A 20,664-nucleotide genomic window follows, 5' to 3' on the forward strand; every position below is an offset into this window, starting at 1 on the left:
TACACTACACTGAGTCCAAAAATTTTTTACAGTGTAGGCGCTAAATGTCGTACATTTTGAGTATGTGTTAAGAAAATATATTTATAAAAATATTTTGATGACATGAAATAATTTTTAATTAAAATATAGAGTAAAGTATTCTTGATTGCCAGAGTAATATTACAAAATATATATAAAGTTAGTTTTAAGTACAATATATTGCAGAGTATAGTGTTAAGTAGTAAATGTCAAAGTTTTCAATTACAATATCTCTCAAGGGGTTTTTGACTTAAGTAATTCTTGAGTAGACACTTTCAAGTTTATTTTAATATTTTTTTCTCCGTTACTTCCTTTGTCTTTTTAAAACGTGAATCACTTTATAGAGTCACCAGTTTCTCGCGGCTACAGAAGTTCTGCCGTAAATTGTTAAGTGAAGTTGATGAAACGAGGCACGAGTGCGATTTATTCGTATAAACTTGAGCTCTTAATGTTCAGTACCCAAAGGGACGATCGCGTTGTGATCATGAGAAAGACAAGAGTCAAGAGAAATAGCCTGGGGTTATCATTTAGACCTACTTCTCTACTTATACATCTACATCTCTCGACTTTCCTACTATTATATAACTGTACTATCACTGAATAACAATAAAACTTTAGTATAAACTTTATTAAGGTACTTTAATTATTATCATTGTCGGGATAATAACAGTTACAATATCATTTTTATGTTATTAAAAATATATATTTTCATGCCAAAACTAATCATTTTTAATTAAAAAATTTTAATATCGTATAAATTTTTTTCCAGCTTCGAATATATGTTTAAAAACTGATAAAATTTCTAAAATTAATTAATTTATTTATTTCTGTTCCAGTGGAAAAATATGTCGGAGATCAATTAAATTTAACTAAAATAACTCGTACAGAGATGGGAGCATACTATTGCATTGCGACTAACGGAGTCCCGCCGACAGTCAGCAAAAGAATAATCGTTGATGTCGAATGTAAGTTTATTTAATTAATCAGCTTTAAAAAAACTCCGATTCTTAATAATTTAATTTTGTCTAGACAGAAACAAATAAAAAATAAATACTATGAACTGATACGTACAATTCAAGTATTTTATGTCCATTCATATTATTTATGAACGAATTTCATTGATCTTTTTATTGCTTAAAGTCATTATTTGCTAATAATCTTTAAACTCTAGTAATTCGATAAAAGTTATATCCCTTTATTCCCGAATTAAAATTTATTTTTTTATTAATTAATTGTCCATAATACCTGTGATACATTTGAATATTTACATATTTTGGAATATGTAATTTAAAATTTTTCTATTTTTAATAAATTAATTCACCAAAAATATCAAAAGTGTGTATCAATTATAGCTTCCATCTGATACCCAAGAGTTAATCTTAATAAAAATTTTTAATCTATTTTAGATACTCAATATAATTTATAAATAATTTTTTTCATAAAAATTATAATTTTCTCTGACTGGGAAAAATAATTTTACCTCATAGATATTAACGTAAATAATAAATCGCGTCACTAATTCCAAAAGAACATATATTTTTATACGCCCTTTTGGCTTTACTTATTAAGTTTAAAACCAAAAGGGCGTATAATTTAAGCTATATGCCCTTTCGGCTTCTAAAAATTTTTTGTTTTTAATTTTTGACTATAAAATAAGTCTACAAAACGATTGGCAATGAAAAATAATTATACGCTTTTTTGGCTTCAGAGAGTTCCCTAAAACCGAAAGGGCATATAAAAATACGTACTTTTGGAATTAGTAGCGTGAAATGATAAACATTACAAAAGATCAAACTATTTTTGAAAAAAGACGAGCAACTAACAGATCTTACAAACTGATAGGAGTATTTATTTGAGCCAAATAAGATTTATTAATAGTTAATAAATGATTTATTTGAAATTAATTGATTAATTATTGAATTAATTAATTTTAATTGATTTATTAATAGTTAACAAATGGCTTATTTAAATAGAAAGAAATGACACATGAAGTTAATTTAGCAAGATTATGACAAATAATTTGCAGGACTGTTTAATTTTATATTTTTAAAGAAAACAATGCACACAATTAATTTTGATTGACGATAAAAATTATTATACAAAATACATTAAAATTAAAATATTATAATAAATCGTTACTAACGAGCACACTCATTCCATTCGATGTTATAAACATAAAGTTTCAAGGTAGTCAAATATCGCAGCAATGTTCACTCAAATATGAGAACTATTAACTACACGCAGAGAATTTTACGGTATTTTTTGCATCAAAAATTTATAGAAAAATGACTTTAGTCATAGTAACATGAGGGCAGTATGTAATTATTGTACAAATTAACGATACTGTAGAAATGTTTAAAATACATCGAACAGAATTTACAAGGTGCATTGTAATTTTGACAAAGCAACAGATGAAATTTATACCAACTGCATACTAAATATTCTGATTTAACCTAATAAATTTTACTATGCAGTTGGTATAAATTTTATCTGTTGCTTTGTCAAAATTACAATGCTCTTTGAAAATTCTGTTCGATGTATTTTAAAAATTTCTACGTTATGGGTAATTTGTACAATAATTCCATACTGTCCTCATGTTACTATGACTATAGTCATTTTTCTATAAATTTTTGATGCAAAAAAATACCGTAAAATTCTCTGCGTGTATTAATAAATCTATACTTGAGGCAAACAAATACTTATTTCAGCCAAATAATACTGAAAAAGTGTTTCAAATAAATCCATATATTAATATCAAATAAATACTTTTGTCAGTTTAAGTGTTTCATTGCGGAAACTGAATAAAAAAAAAAAAAAAAAAAAAGTAAATTTACGGGAGACGATATTGTATTTTGCGTTGTTTAAATTTAATTCGGTTTTCTGCGTCGACTCCCACGAATCAGCCAGCACAAGTCTCAAGGGAAATACAAAGACAAGAAGGACGTCCCCAATGGTCTTGGTCATTTTTCCATTTTATGCGTTTCATTCGTTCGCGTCAGACTGGTCCTGCATACCTATACCACACTAGTACGTGTCTCACTTACAACATTCTTTAGCTATCTCATTCTTTCTTTTCCTTTCGTTTACTACATTCCAGCATACGTATCATGGCTAAAATACACAGACAAACGTATAGCACACGTTCACCCTTTTTCATTCTTTCCTATAAATAGTCCACCGCGAATAGTACCAAGTAGTACAGCAGTACAAGTAGTATAGCCAGTATATAGGCACGACAGTGTCTCCTGAATATTTACAAGTCCCAACTACATATTTTATTCAGACGAGTGGGAAAACACTGCAGTTCTCACGACGACGCGGTCAAAATTGGTGGTACAGCAGCAGCTATACATATGTATATATATTTGACAACGAGGTAACAGTAGCAGACATCCCTCGACAAATTTACATGTATACACTTCTACAGGAACATATATTATACGTATGTGTTTGCTACTTTCCGATTACTCTATTTGTCCACACTAGAGTACACACACACGTTCTATCTCTAGTGTACCCAGTAAACACATATAGCTAACATCCTAATCTCACACTATCTATATTTAAAAATACACTTTAAACTTTTTAAAATTATTCAGCTATTTTCCATACTTAAAATTACACCATTATACCCTCGTGTTGTTATATAATCTAGGTTAATTTCTTTTTAAAATTTTGATCATATGTTTTATCGTTCTATTTTCTGATACTACAAAAAAAAGTTTATACTATAGTCTAATAAATTTCACAATTTTTTATCATTGAAATATTTTTTTATTTGAATATTCACTGAAAAAAAATCGGTAGCGGCTACCGATTGCCAATCGGTAGTCGCTACTGATTAATTTTCGGTAACAGCTACCGATTTTTTCGGTTGCAGTTACCAATTTTTTTTTCGGGAGCTCGTACCGATTTCAATCAGTAACGGCTACCGAAATAATCGGTAGCTGTTACCGAAATAATCGGTAGCTGTTACCGAAATAATCAGTAACGGCTACCGAAAAGTAATCGGTAACAGCTACTGATTATTTCCGTAGCCGTTACCGATTGAAATCGGTACCAGTTACCGAACAAAAATCAGTAACTGCAACCGAAAAAATAGGTAGCTGTTAACTAAAATTAATCGGTAGCGGCTACCGATCGCCAATCAGTAGCTGCTACCGATTATTTTTTTCAGTGTTTATACTTTAATTTATTTATTAAGATGATTATTAATTTATAATAAAAATAAATTACTAGCAGTATTCAAACCCGCATCACTTCAATTTGTTTAAGAACACGTGGAAAAATATTGTGGTTGCTACCAGCAGCTGAAATTGAAGTCACCACAAATTGGAGTAAAGAAATGCCGGCATTAACTTGTAGTAACCTCAACAAAAACTGTAGTAACGCGAACTGCACTTGCTAAAGTTTACTAAATATTGCGATAACGGGTACTATTTTCTGAAGTACACGCTATCGTAATGATTTTACTAAAATCTTGTAGTTGAGAAAATCCTAGTTTATTTTTATTACAGAATTTTAAAATTGACATCTAAAAGTTATTGTAAGAAAATTATAATTCTGAGTAAACTAATGGAGATATGACAAAAATATCTATTAACAATTTTGTAGCCAATTAAATTCTCTACAGAAAATGTCTAATGACATTTTCATGTACATCTAATAATTTTGACGTAATTCAAACTTAAACTATAAGCTAATTATTTCGTTTATAATTAGTTTAAAATATATCGTATTATGTCAGTAATTCTACGAACAATGATTATCAGTGTAGTTTGATCGACAATCAGCCGTCAATTGTTTAAGAGTCAAAAACGTCAGTTAAAGCTTAACGCTGTGGCGCTCGAGGATTATGCGAGGCATGCTAAATGTGGCTATTTCACTCAGCTTCTATGTATACCGGAACCGATGGCATGTCCTCCAACCCCGGACGCTTTCCACAAATCCACGGATTCCCATACTGACCCCTAATTAACGCATACTTCTCCGCTACACTACTGACGTATCCAGTGAATTCACTCTACACTATCCCCACACTATATTTCTCATATTAACATAAAGCAACCAACATATATCAGTTTACCTTTTTACTGAACTCAATAATCCAACAAAAAAATCATTTTATTATTATTTATTTAAATTATTTTACCTCTAAAACTTTTAGCTGTAAATTAATTTAAAAAAAAAAAGAGCGAAAAAAATTTTTCAATTTTTGAAAAAAAAAAAATCTGGGAAACGGTTCTCGGGCCAGCCCTAAAATTTTCCGCTGTTTTCGAGCTCAGAGAGCTCGAAAACAGCGGATTATTGGTAAACTTTTGAGTTCTTCGAGGTCAAAAAACGATTGGACTTTGGAATTTTTATTTTTCGTATAACTTGTAAACTACTACTCTATCGATCGACTTCAAAATCTAATCAGTTCTACACGGGGAAAAATGGGCTTAAATAATCTATAGATCGTATCGTATACGAATTTTCATTAAAATTATTAAGTCGACCAAACTTGAAACAGGAAGTTGAGTTCCCAAAAATTATTATGCTACACTACAAAAAATATTATATACTTAAAAATTATTGATAAATTGTAATAAACATTATTTGTCTAAAGTAGGAGTTATAGTAGAAAATACAAAATTTTTACACAGTTAGAAATTTTGTGTATTTGTGTTAAAAAATTATTTGGTTAAATTTTTTGTGTTGATTTTTAACACAGAAATTTGTTAATTCAACACAAACCGTTTGTGTCGGTTTACTTTAACAGATTTTTTATGTTAAATGATCAGAAAATCCAGAATGTAACAGATTTCTTGTGCTATTCGAAAATTGACACAAAATTTGTGTTGTTTGACTAAACGTTCCCGCGCAATTCTTCATTACTATAACCAAGCAAAACATTGTAGCAGCATTGTCTGCAGGGAAATTTGGATTATAATTTATTTACAATTAAATATATACATTTTACAATTAAATTTAGATAACTTTCATATCTTTTTGACCCGGTTCCATTGTTCGCTAAATTGACATGTTCTACTAAGGGTAGATCAGTATACTTGAGTTGGTTAGGTTATGTGCTTATGTTTATTAGTTGATTTTAACACGAAAAATGTGTTAAATTTACACAAGTGTTCTGTTGAATGTGCACAAATTTTCTGTCAAAAGAACAGATTTTATGTATTCAATTTTATTTAACATAAAATTTGTGTTAAAGATCAACACAAACGCAATGTGTTGAATTAACACAAAAATTTGTGTAGACCGTTTACAACACACGATTTGTGTTGAATTTAACACAAAATTTTTAACTCTATAGAGGCTCACAATAATAATTGTAGTGCAGCCTAGTAATTTTTTGACGACTCAACTTCCTGTTTCAGGTTTTGTCGACAGTTTAATGAAAATTTTTAGATTTTTTGTGTCCATTTTTCTCCGTGTAAGTCTTGGTGAGCCCTTTCGATTGCCGCAACACACTTTCAAATCCGTTAATTTATTCCAAAGATATCGACAGACAAAAAAGTTTACACACACGCACACCCACGGCCAGACGTCCATCCGGAAATAGTCTGAATATTTTCCTTGGACCTCAAAACGTCGAAGTCTGATGTAAACTCGATATTCGAAAATGGACCGAAACCAATAACTTCTCTTTTTTTTTTAATTTTCAATTTCCATCGCGGGAAATTCAAAAAAATTAATAATAATAATATTATTTTAACCAATATCCGGCACTGAAATAAATTTTTTAATAAGAAACTGTGCGGACAGAAAAATAGCCAGTGTTTGTCTAAAGGAAATATAGATCAGTCTTTTGTGAAGGGAAATAAATGTGGCGATTTTTTAACTTTTAATTTAAAAAAATAACTTTTTTATAATGAAAGATATAAAGTCATGGTAAATTAAATAGTTTACATTAGAGAAGCAGTAGCTAGGGAAATTTTCGTAGTTAGTTATGCATAACAACATCAGTTTGTCGTTTCAAAGAGAAGCAAAGCGGGACTTTGGATCATACATCATACATATACATTTATATACAGCGTATATACATGTATACATTGATACCCACTAGAGTACACGCGTATCATCTAATCTAGCAAGACTCAGCTTATCTGTCGTTTAAATTACTACGGATTCAGTCCCCTGTGTCGTCAGACACATGAGAGAGAAAGTTTACTCAAAGCAATACAGTTTCTATTCACCGTTTCCATATATATAACATATATATGTACTTATCAGTCTCAATCGGTTTACCACTCATAAATAAATAAATATAAATTGTATATTCAATGAAACTTTTTATTTTAAATAGTAAAACTTATATATTTATAAAAAAAAAATAAAGAGCAACTAAACTGAGCAAGTTTTTACGGAAGTTGAAAAGTACTTTGTAAAATGTTTGTTGGTGTACTAACTGAAGATTATATATCTATATTTTTCCATATGTATATATTTATTTATACATATGTATGTATGTGTGTATGTATTTCAACAGTTTCACCAACGATATTCGTGCCAAATCAGCTGATGGGAGCACCAGCTGGAAAGAACGTAACCCTTGAGTGCAACATTGAAGCACATCCACGAGCGATAAGCTACTGGAACTTCAACAACTCTATGGTACTAAGCAACGAAAAGTATACTAGTACGATAATGGAGAGCAGCTACAGAACTAACATGCAGCTGACCATACGAAATCTACAGCTCAGTGATTTCGGTAACTACAGATGTATCAGCAAAAATTCACTCGGCGAGACTGAAGGATCTATCAGACTATACGGTATAATTGTTATCAGGTTTTTTTTTTAACTAACAAAAAAGTTTTGTTAATTACAATCATTCAATTAAAACGATTTTCGAGTACAGTCGGACCTCGTTATAAGACTAGTTAGGGGCTGTAGAGGAAAAATTTTGTACTATTCTTGACACTACAGACACATATGAAGTTAGTAACCGCTTAAGGAAAAAGGTTTAGATCTGACCATATTTAATTACATCTGATCAGATCTGACAAATCAGATCTGGTCAGATCTTTAAATTGTCTCTATCTGACGACATTTGGACAGATCTGATCAGATATAATTATATGTGGTCAGATCTAAACCTTTTTTCCCGTGGATCCCTATTAAAAAAAATATTGAATTGCAATCTAATGTATTAGGAACGTTACTTGAAGGAATTATACATGATTATGATTGATGAAAAAATTAGAACCGATCAGATATAAGTAGATCTGCCAAGATATAATTTTATCTGATCAGATATAATTATATCTGGTCAGATTTAAATCATTTTCTCCGGGCGTTCATGTCAGAACAGGATTGAGTCCTATTCTGGAGGTTGATTAGATCTACGAGATATAAGTAACCATTCCTGTCACTGAATAGTAAGTTCTCGTATTGTATACAGCAACAAGAGCTGTTCTGAGAGGTTTGTATACTTTTAAACTATGAACGATGACTATTCTAACAGTAACCAGTCATATGTTTCATGTACTGTGTAGCATATTATTGGTTACTATTTAAAAAGTAATAGTCCGTGTTAAGCAATGACTTACTTCTGTTCTAATATGAATCAGTCATTTTAAAATGTGTTTTTCCCTATACTTTTCATCGATTACTGCGCAAAACAGTAACCAGCACTATCTATTTCTTTCCTTGAATGTATATAGGGGAAGGGGGTGGGAGCAGAACGGTGTAGGTTAGGCAAAACGGGGTACCCCCAAAATATTATAAAAAAAAAATTATATTTTTCACATGTTTTTTAATTATTCCAAAATCACTTTTGTAAATATAATTGAGCATTATTTTGAATTTTTTTTTTGTTAAACTTTTTCAAAAATCGATTGTCAGTTGAAAAATATTAATGACTTTTGTTTTATGATAAAAACTATTAAAAGTTTGTTTTTCTTCCTTTGTATCCAATAACGTAGAATATAATTTTTCTTCATGTAAATTACTTACAAAAAAATTTAACTTAATCAAATTCATTGAAAATCCTAATTTTTTTTTTTTTTTTAGGGAGTACCCCATTTTGCCCGCAAAACTAAAAAACTTTTTTTTTAACTGTAACTGAAATTGTTTTCTATTTACTTCGAATGTCATTAAAAAGAAAAAAAATTTAGCGTATTTGAGGCCTCAAAAACTTGGTATTTCCTTAAGTACCCTGTTTTGCCCCTCCATCCCCTCTCTGAAAATGAATTATATTGAAATATACCACTTATTCGACCAGTATAACTGAGTATGCCATTAATTCGACTAGTGAAATACTTATAGCTTGGTCCCAGTGCATATTCACTAATTTGCAATGGATTTCACTGATTTATTTTTAGAGAGTACATTTTATCTCGATTTTAGTCGTACTGTTCGTTAGTCTTATAGCGAGGTTTTGGCGCAAAATTTTCATTGAGTTTCTGAATTTTAACAAATTGACGAGAAGAGTCTTATAACGAGATCTGACTGTGTTTCTAAAATAATTAACACTAATTCATTTTATCAAAATTTTTTTTTTTATCAACTATCTCCTGTTAATTTACAAATTTATAATTTTATTAATTTTAGAAATGGTCCAACCATCAGCACCACCAACTGCTACAGAGATTAAAAGTAGCGCAAACAAAGAGGGTGAGTTTTTTTAAAAAGAAAAAAAAACAATAAACATATCACTAACATTATACTAACATCATTATCATCATGATAGTAAACGACAACAAGTAATTTAAAAAAAAAATGTTAGAGGAAAAAAAAATAGTAAAATAAAGTAAACAGATGTGTGAGTGGAGACAAGTTTTATCAACGTGGGAGTAATCCTTATGTATTTGTGGAGTCCAGTATAAACATGGTTTCATTATTGAAGAGCTAGAATAACTTGGGAGAGGATAGCTAGGTCAGGTCCCCGTGGTTTCGCCATCTCCTCTTCCAGCTTTTCCTCCTCTTTCTCCTGGTCCTGCTCCGAACCGACAACTCTCCTTCCTTTGGCTCCTTCATCTTGTGTGTACCCTCCCACTGGTAGTTTACCCCTGGTTCTTCCAGCCTCCGCGGAGAACTCGGCTACTAGAAGCGAAACCAATCTTAATGTGCTCTATTATTAACGCCTGTACTAAGCCAGTGTTTTCACAATTTTACTTCCATACTTATACATACATACATACATAAATACATAAATATATAAATATATATGTATACATTGAAATCACATTCGCATATTTAGTTGTTGTAAAAGTTGTGCAACCAAGCAGCGGAAAAAAATTTTAATTCAACCGAAAAAAGTCGATGATAAACCGAGTGCTATAATGAGAAATTCAATAGCGCAAATGGAGGTTTATATTAAAGTCTCGATTCGCAAGGCCAATAAATCCAACTCTCTCTCTCTTTCTCAGGCTCTCTTTTTTGTTACTCCGTCTCTCTTGCTCTTTATCGCCAGAGGTTTAAATTCAAAAGAGTCAAATAAAACTCATGAAAACTCGATCGGATTTCATGACAACAAGAACTGCCGCAGGATTAGAATAATAAAAAAAAAAAAAAATAAAGTAAAATAAAATATTTACGTAAAATCATTGAAATCGAATAAATTATTTAAGTACTTTCATATACATTTTTTTTTATTTTATTTTTTTTTATTCTTTTGAAAATCTTTAAGAGCATTTCTTAAATATATACAGTAAATATATTTTAGCTACTGATATTTACGTGTAAAAATAAATAAATTTCTTTGCATATATGAAAATTTATTTCTGTATTCAAACCGTTTAAATTCAGCATCTCATAAATTTTTAAATATATATCACTCAAATATCCTTTATATTTTGTATAAAAAAAAAACAATGATATATATTTACCCGGGAAAAAAAATTTAGATCTGTTCTGATCAAATTAGATCAGCTCAGATCAAATTTGATCATAATTTATACTGAACCCAGATCAGAGTAGATCTAATTTGATCTGTTCAGATCAAACTAGATCTGCTCAGATATGACATTTTTCTTTGGGAAAAAATAGTCCAGATCTACCCTGATCAAATCTAATCAAGTCAGATCAACCTAGATCAAGTTAGATCAACCTAGATCTAGTCAGATCAAAATAGATCAACATTGATTAAACGATCAATTTATGAAGTAAATATAAATAGATCTAATTGGATCTGTATGGATCAAACCAGATCTGGGCAGATATAACATTTTCTCGGAAAAAACAGTTCAGATCTGCTCTGATCAGATTAGATCTGTACAGATTATAAAGAAATATTTCTTCACATTATATTATGATTATAACATTAACTAGCTGAATTTTGACACATTCACATAAATTTTGATAATTCTAAAAAGTCTATCGTAATTGAAATAAATGGCTTCAATCCTATATATTTTATATTATTGTGATATATTTAATATATTTTTAATCAGACATATCAATTTTTATTAGGATAGAGATAAAAAAACAGATCGATGTAGATCTACCGAATTAGATCAAATTTGATCTGAGCAGATCTGGCCAAAATGCAGATCTGAAACATCAGATCTAATTTGATCTGAATAGATCTAAATTTTTTTTCCCGGGTATTATAAGAACAAAATATTTAACATAAGCCCGCGTTGAAAAAAAAAATAAATTAAAAGTACAGACACGTGACTGTGTAACAGAGCAGTTACTGTTAATGAGTAAAAAGAATAAAAAAATTAAACGATAAACAGCGAAAAAAAAATGAAAAATTTATTTAAACTTCACTACTAATAAATTATTTTATTTTCCTTAATTCATCACGCTTTACACGGATCTTATTACAATTTTGACCTAATTAACGATATTTTTAATTGAATTACTATGGGCTGTGGATAAGAAAAAGCGTGTGGCAGCACAAGATGGTCTTTGTAATGAGTGTGAAAAGAAAAAAATATCTTTCGAATTAGAGTAAAAAAAAAAAATTAAAGAAGGGAATAAAGAAGAAGAGAAGTAGAATGAGTTCGCGGTGCTCCATTATTGTTATCTTACAAACGAATCGCAGAAAGACCAATTTAGTTGGGTGGGAGGAAAGAAGACCAAGTCGTATAGAACAGTAGACCTGTAACCTCTTCCTCATTCACCTACTCCAGTACTTTAGTTTCAGTCCGTCCAGAAGAATAAGCCAGTAAGACGCGAGTTGAATACGCGAACGCGAAGACTTAAATAATAATAATAATTATAATAATAATAATAATGATAATGATGATAATAAAAATGGGTAAAACTGAAACGAATGAACGAACGAGCGATAACGTTTGCCACTGCGAGTAAGAAGAGACTATAATAAATGCTCTTATTCTTTATTTTCTCCATTCATTTAGTTTCGTTTACTTTTTTTTTTTATTCTTTCTTCCGCATTCTCTTTTGTTCAATTGCACACATTTCCCCATTCTCTTACTTCCACTGACATTTCATACCCACACACTTGAACGGTAAATTTACTACTGCCGCACGCGTCCATTCGTTGCGATAAAATTTCATCATAATGTACTATTAGTTCGTGCAGAAAAAAATTAACACTAAATAATAAGTAAAAAAAACTGAAAACCGCCTGACCCTGCGGGCCAGCCCTAAAACTTCCCGCTGTTTTCGAGCTTAGGGAGCTCGAAATCATTACTACTTGTAAATTTTTGAATTCTTTAAGCTCAAAAATTAGTTAGGCCGATAAAACATACCTTCACTGAAAAACTATAATTTTTGTCCGACGATATCTTTGGATGGAATGAACCGATTTGAACGTTCTTGGTGGCAACCGCAAGGGCTCAACAAGACTTAAAACTGATTACATTTTGAGGTGAATCGGGCAAGTGGTTTATAAGTTATACGCAAAAAAACAAAAACAAAAAAAATTTTTAATTTTTATTCTTCGTATAACTCGTAAACTACATGACCGATCTACTCCAAAATCTAATCAATTCTAATTTTTGGTGAGCCCTTTCGATTGCCACCAAGTACGTTCAAATCGGTTGATTCGTTCCAAAGATATCGTCGGACAAAAAAATGTTCACACAAACACACACACACATACACACGGACGTCCATCCGGGAATAGTCAGTAGCTTCCTAGGACCTCAAAACGTCGACATCTGATGAAAACTTGATTTTCGAAATTCGGACCAAAACCAATAATTCTTCTTTTTTTGAAAATTTGAAATTTTCTTAGCGGGAAATTAAAAATAAAAACAAAACAAATTGATACAACATAAAAAAAACCATGAACATGAAAAAATAAAAATCGAGTGTCGATTGAGCGCTTCGGCCAATTTCGATTGCACGCGTCGTTGGAATAACGAGATAGTTGGTCGAGTTATTTCCTCCTCGTTCATTAAATAGTTAAAAAAAATTTTTGAAAATAAATAAAATAAAAAAATGAAAAATGTAAACGATGATAGAGTGATTTTACATAGAAATTTCATTGGGGTCGAGCAGTACTGCCACATCAAAGCTTGTTACAGTTTCAGGATTTTAGAATAAAAAAATTTCCCAGCGGCCATAACACAACCGGACATTCATATATAAAATACAAATATAAATACATGTATGTATATATGGACAGTTAAATAAATCGAAAGGTGAAAGTCGAGTTTTCTCTCTAGTAGATGATCCAGTGGTTGAATTATTCCAATGGGAATACAGTGTTTCATAATGAGTCAGTATCTCCCCTCGGATTATTCATCGATCCTGGGTTTAATTAATTATCGGGAAAATGATAGTCGACATCTCATCCCGGCGTCCCGAGGAACGCGAATACCAGTTAGAGTGTTGCGTCCAAAATAACACCATATACAATAACTTGTCGCCTGTCTAACAGAGTTTCAAATTAATTAAAACGGATTTCACATTGAAAATTTACACACACACATGTCTATATACATTACAACCAACTGAATAACGACAATACTTTTCCATATTAAAAAAAAAATTTCTCAATGAGTTTATTAATTAATTAATTAATAAAAAAATCAGTGTGCGATAAATCAAAGCGGGTGTTACGCCAAAAGAACAAACAAGTTGCCAAGCCACATACTAGACCCGTGTGACTTATCCGCGCAAGTGTTTCCAAGCTTTACGCTCAACTCCTGAAGGGTTTACAAAGAAAAAAGAAGACACAGTAACCTGTAAACAAATCCCATGGAGACAAAAGCAGACGCAGGAGACGCTGGAGACAGAGACAGTGTAAAGAGAAAACCCGGGACAAAGAGCGGAGGTTTGAAGGGGAGTTTAACGTAGACCGGCAGATAGGAAGAACCAGAGTAGAGGCAAGTCAAGTAAAGGCAGGGCAACTTGAAATACGGGCTAAGTGTGATTGCACATGGGGCGAGTAGCGAGGCACGTAATATATTCACATACTCTTAGCATAGAGACAGCTCTCCCGACGGCCATATTGTTTGGAGTAAGCTACCAGTGCTGTGTGTATGTGTACCTATCAGCCAGCTCCTAGGAGATCCAAGAGCACTACCAGAAGCATGCCGCTTTGGTGATAGCGATGCTGCTGCTGGTGGAGGTGATGCTACTGAAACAAAGTTTCCGGGTGTATTTAAACTTTTATTCGAAAACTTTTTAGTAACTTGCCACCAGCAACCAGCAAGCATCCTGAGCTAGCGTACCCAGGGCTTGGGTTTTAAAAGACACGCCGTACCGGTTTGCATTGTCTACTAAGGGAGTGTAGGAGTCTGCCACTCTAGGATATTTTAAACGATGCCTGGTAAATTTCAACGAGGTCGAGACCATAGCTCTTCTGGGAATTATATATGTGGTCTATATAGATATAAATATATAGAACCTAATGCTAACTGTCGTTAGAGTGAATACTGTAGATAGATAACAGATAGACAATGACCAATCGTCGAACGCCTCTGCTATCGTGATAGCCGATAGCGAGCTGGAGTAGAGGGTAGGTAATTGTCGCGTTGGTCACAGACCATCACTCTTCACCTAGATAACTGTCGTGCTTTCTCTATTTTTCCGTACCGCTCGTTATTTTCCCGTCTAGCCGTACAACTCCTCGATTATCGACGACGCTATTTTTACGTCTCGTTTCATTGAAACGATCGCTTTCAACAGACTTAACATTAATCAGACATCATCGCACACGCACACACGATAACCAAACGCCCGCTTAAATAATTAGCCAAACTTTTCCCATTATCATTAATTTATTAATTAGAAAAAACTTTTTTTTTGTTGGAAAAAAAATGGGAAAATAAGTAAATTAAAATTGAAACTTTTAAAAAGTATTCATCAAGTTATAAAAAAATAATATAAAGAAAATGATAATAAAAAGTGTTAAAAAAATGTTTTTTTCCCAAGTAATTTTTTATTCGCGTTGAAACAAGTTGAAGAGTTGCCTACGGGCATAGTACACCAACTCTATCTACTCTGTAAAAAGTTAAAAAATAAATAAAAGAAATGAAAAAAAAATATAAAGACAAAGAAAGAATGAACGAGTTGTAAAAAAATATATTTTTTTAGGAAGGGATGGGCTGTAAGTGTCAGAGTTTTCTCATCCTACGACACGTGTACGTACATTGACAATAAGTCGAAAAAAAACAATAATAATAATAATAATAATAATTTACAAACAAAAACAAACAAGAGAGAAAGAGAAAGATAGACGTAGAGTAGTGAACATGACGCGAAACTATATAGCCCGGTTGTGAATACAGAATTATCGCCTTTGAAACTTTCAATCTAGCGTGTAAACAGGCCATGCGTCCCTCGGGACTTTATACCCCGAGCCTCGTCTTGTATATTTTTTTTACTCGAGCATTATGCACAAAGTATGCATTTTAAATTTAAACCGGCATACTCCGATTACGCGTTTTGATGTCACTAAAAAAAAAAAAAATATATACAACAACAAAAACGAATTTTCATAAGCGACTAGAGGCCTGACATTTATCTATTTCCTATTCTGTTATAATTTTAATAAAAAAAATCTACACAATTTTTTTATTTTATTTCCTACGGCACTATATAGTCTTTTGTGTGTGTTATTGTGTAATATAAATCGATGCTATGTATGACAAAATTATCAATATATAATCCATTTCACAATACCCTATTTCCATTCACTAACCACAGAATCATTTTACCTCCGTATATTTAATGAGTAATTCGCAATTAATGTTATCACTATTTACAAAACAATGCATTAATATTATTACTATATATTTTTTTGCATGATCAATGTTCACATATTTACACACAACCAATAACAATAATTATCACAATATAATAATATTTATTAATTAATTAATTAATTAATAATAGTAACAGTTATTAGTAAATAATTAAAAAAAAAAGAAAATTAAATGTTTACGACTTTGTATGGTGTGGAATAGCAACAGTGCATGATAATCCACAAGCACAATAGTTCAATTGATAGACAATTAAAAAATAAAAAAATATATATTTATATATATATTTATTTGTTAATAAATAAATAAGTTAAAATGCACGCAAGGACTCGCAGCTGGAACCTGGTAGATGAGGTGTCCTGATGTTAATTTTCAGGCAAGCAACAGAGCACCCCGACGCCACCAAGAAGACCAACGACAATATGGCCGGCTGTTTACAATCCTTATCACCCGAAAAGGACAGAACGACCGCCGACGAGCCACAAAGAAGTCGAAACACGCGAAAGAAAACTTCACGGAGCCAGCACAGGTGAGGAATCATCACCATTCTGCCTCTTACCCTCATCTGCTTCAATATTTTTTTTTTTTTTTAAATGAAATAATGATTTTTTAAAATTCTTGCGACCCTGAAGTAATAAAATATTATTTTTTATAAATAATAAAAGTAACTAGACCCTTGTTTCCTATTATCTATCCCTGCTCATATGATCCATATCACAAAGCTTTTTTTTTGTAAACTATAAAAAAAAGGTCAAAGGAAAGGTGATTGCGATACACTATTCTGCACCATGCACTGTCGCATTCCCGTTCTATTATTTCGCATAAGCACAAGCTCACAGACGGCAATTCCACTACTTTGTAAATATAAATATATATATATATTAGTGTTTAGTGTGTATGTGTGTAGGATGCCAAGTCTCACTCTTACTTGTAAGGATCTGGTTCCCGTTTTCACGCGCTCTTTGTATTATACTTATCAAGACACATTTATATACATTTTAACCACATCGGCACATATAAATACAAATACTCCTCTTGTTGTTATTGTTATTAGTTATTATTATTATTATCATTATTTTTTTCTTCTTCTTATCAAGCTGCAATATTACGCTGGAAACGTGAGTTTGTGGTGTAAAAACTCGTGATGAAAATCAAAATACGTATAACTAAAAGCACTAAGATATCAGAGCTTACTTTGATAATAATCAACTCATTTATTTATTATTATTTTAAACCCACTGGCTATAAAAAATTTAATTTAGATTTTTTTATCACGTACTTGAGATTTTTTTTTATTAAAAAGTTAATTGAAATCATTTTTTCAACGCGTTTAAGTAATAATAAAAATATTAATTATTAATTTTAAGTTTTATGTTTGCTTTCAGTGTAAATTTATTTTTAAGAAACATTTATATATATTTACTTTTCATTACTCGAGTCTATTTTATTTCAAAATTTTTTTTTTAATTTAAATAAATACGAAATTTTAAATTATAAATATTTGACTTTTGTTACTGTGGAAAAATATATAGGGGAGGGTGGGGCAGAGCGGCCCCCCTAAGCCAATTATTATTTTTTGTGGCTTTCAACCATAAGATCACTTTACTTTTGTCCTATTTCGAACAAATTTATAGACATTTTGCCAAAATTCTGAAAAAAAATTTTTTTTTTTTGTGGGGCAGAGCGGCCCCCCTTCAAAAAGTGATAAAAAAAATTTTTTTTTTCGTTTTTTTTTTTTTTAAATTGTTTTCATCATTAAGAATGTATTTCTTCCTCTTGACAACTATTTTTGGTTTTATATTACTCGAAAAAAATTTTTTAAAGCGTAAAAAATCGTTCATTCTCGATTACCTTAATTACTAATTGTTATTTAAGAAAAAAAAACATCAATTCTATAATTTTACTTTATTTCAAAAATTTATCAACTAAAAAAAAAATTTTAATTTTTATAAATTTTTAGTGACCAAATTTGCCTCTTACATAGAGAAACGGCCGAAAAATATGAAAAAATAATTTTTTCGGAAGTTCCGGCTGGTCCATTTTGCCCCAGGTGTTATGTGTAGGGCTAGAAATGTGGAATTATACTAATTTTTTTTTAATTTGACGATAAAAATATGAAAAAATCACTTTTTCAAAATTTTGGGCTTGTCCATTTTGCCCCAAATGTCATGCGTAGGGGTAAAAATGCGCAAACATATCGGATTTATAGTAATAAGTCGAAAAAAAAAGAATTTTTTTTTTGGTCAAAATTTCAGGGGGGCCGCTCTGCCCCATGGGGGCCGCTCTGCCCCATGGGGGCCGCTCTGCCCCACCCTCCCCTATATGTTATATATATATAAATTAAATTAATTAAATGTTTAAATTACCTCAATACACTATGTCTGATTAAAATAATCCGTATTCATTAATGTATTTATGTGCATGTATATGTACATGTACATGGTACAGATGAGCAGCTAAAACGTATTTTAACGCGCGGGATTTTGAATTTCCATATTCTAGAGATTTGGTAACGTTGATTTGAAATGGTTTGCATGATAAATCATAGAGACGATGAGCAAACCAGTAGATAGCGTGACGGACCTAACCACTAACACACATACACATATATATATATATATATGTATATATATATAAAATACATTTACATTAATACACAAGTCATCCAATTTTCCAGGGCATGCATACATATTTTTTGCATTAAAAGTGTTCCTTCTAAATGTCAACGAGGACACAATATACTTTTGTCTGAACATTACTTTTTATTTTTTCATTTATATTTTTTTTTAAAGCAGTAGTAGCTGCTACAGTGGTAGTAACGGAGCAGTACTACTAGTACTAGTAGTTCCTTCAGTGCTTTCTCTCAGAATATATTATCCAATAAAATAGTGATAGGATGGCTCTGAAAAGTCGTATGGACGTTCTAAAATAAAACGAATGAAAATGGAAAAAAAAATAAAAATTTAACAAAAAGCTACCGGTGAGGGACTAGTGTTTCTTTTGCAAGTGTATGTCTACCTAGGAAAAGCGATACGTGCTCTAACGTACTTTAGTCATACTTTATTCATGTTCGTCTACAGACAAAAAATATATAATAAAGAAAAAAAAAACTTGGGCTTAGACCGGACTCACTTTTCACTATCACTGTAACTTGAATACTATGCCGTCCAATGAGCTGAGGTTTTTTTTTTTTTTTATGAAAAAAAAAAAATGATAATAAAAAAAAAGTAATGCGGATTTTTTGCATCTTTATTTTTTAATAAAATAGATATTGCGGTAGAGAGGAATTTTTTTTATTTATAAAGAAGATAAAAATCTATTAGTAGTGAGGCGAAATTCACGAGGGAAATTTGTAGAAGAGAATGCGTAGATACCGCTGGATTCATGATCGAAGAAAAGTTGTATTATAAAAGTTTAAAACCTGATATCTGCAGTGATGTTAAAACTAAAACAACTATATCATCAATAATAACATGGTATAATTTAAAATAAGCTTCTTAAATAATTTATATCAATATTTACCGATATTTTTAATGGCTTTATTACTGCAGTATAATAATTTATACACTGAGAAAAAAAATAACTATTGTGAAAACAATTTTTTTCGAGTAATAAATCGATATAAATTATTGCATTATTAATTTCATATCTACGCAGTAAAAAAAATTTTGTAAAAATTAACACAAGACTGTGTGTTAAATCAATAATTTACACAAATTTTTATGTCGTTTTAACACTATTCATTTGTGTAAAAAAAATTAACACATTTACTTGAAGATCGGAACGTTTTTCAGGCAACGAAAATGAAAGTAATTCATGAAATTTGTGTCTAGAAGCGAATTTAGGGGAAATTGGGGGTGGCCTGTCATTTTCGGGTGACGTGCGAAACATTTCCGAAATCTAGATCCTGTAGATTTTTTACTTTTCATTTCTTTTCTCTTATTTTCGTTCCGCGAAGAACGTTCCGATCTTCAAGTACATGAAAAAATGTCAATATTCTCGGTTACTGGTTCTAAAACTTTAACACATTAAAATGTTATTTGCAATACACGTAAAGTGTTAATTTAAAATTTTTATTTGTGTTATTTTAATACTTATAAAAATTTATGAATATATAAACTCAACAAGTGACTACAGTAAATTTAACACATTCTTTGTGGTACTTTAATTCATTAACATGCGCTCTGTGTTAAAGTAACATTTTAAAAGTGTTAACATTTGTTTGAACTGTAATACTGAGTTAATGTTACTTTTGTTTCAATTAACATTTTTTTGTGTTAAAAATGAACTGATCGAACAACACAAATATTTGTATGTTAAATTAACACACAAAAATGTCAAATATTTAACATGAAATTGTTAACACAGACTTTTCCTTTACACAAATACGAAAAAATTTTTTACTGTGTAGCGCGAAAAATCTTTTTTTGACAGAAGAAAGTCAAAATTTATTTGCACTACTGCAAAATATCTTGACATTAACTTGACTTTCTTCGATTAAGAAAATTTTACACCAA

General features: G+C 30.9%; 1 protein-coding gene across 3 annotated transcripts in view; it reads left to right on the forward strand.

Annotated features, from left to right (window-relative positions):
- Window positions 1-20,664, forward strand: part of LOC130663316 (lachesin-like) — a 250,729-nt gene that overhangs the window by 212,607 nt on the left and 17,458 nt on the right. For 2 of the 3 annotated variants that reach the window (XM_057462462.1, XM_057462463.1), the window contains exons 7-10: window positions 855-983; window positions 7,505-7,789; window positions 9,570-9,632; window positions 16,524-16,676. In XM_057462462.1, coding sequence (XP_057318445.1) covers window positions 855-983; window positions 7,505-7,789; window positions 9,570-9,632; window positions 16,524-16,676 — 630 coding nt within the window. The remainder of the gene's footprint in view (window positions 1-854; window positions 984-7,504; window positions 7,790-9,569; window positions 9,633-16,523; window positions 16,677-20,664) is intronic. The other variant, XM_057462464.1, reaches the window with a different exon arrangement.

The sequence above is a fragment of the Microplitis mediator genome, chromosome 2, assembly GCF_029852145.1.
Source record: "Microplitis mediator isolate UGA2020A chromosome 2, iyMicMedi2.1, whole genome shotgun sequence".
NCBI classification, from domain to species: Eukaryota; Metazoa; Arthropoda; class Insecta; order Hymenoptera; family Braconidae; genus Microplitis; species Microplitis mediator.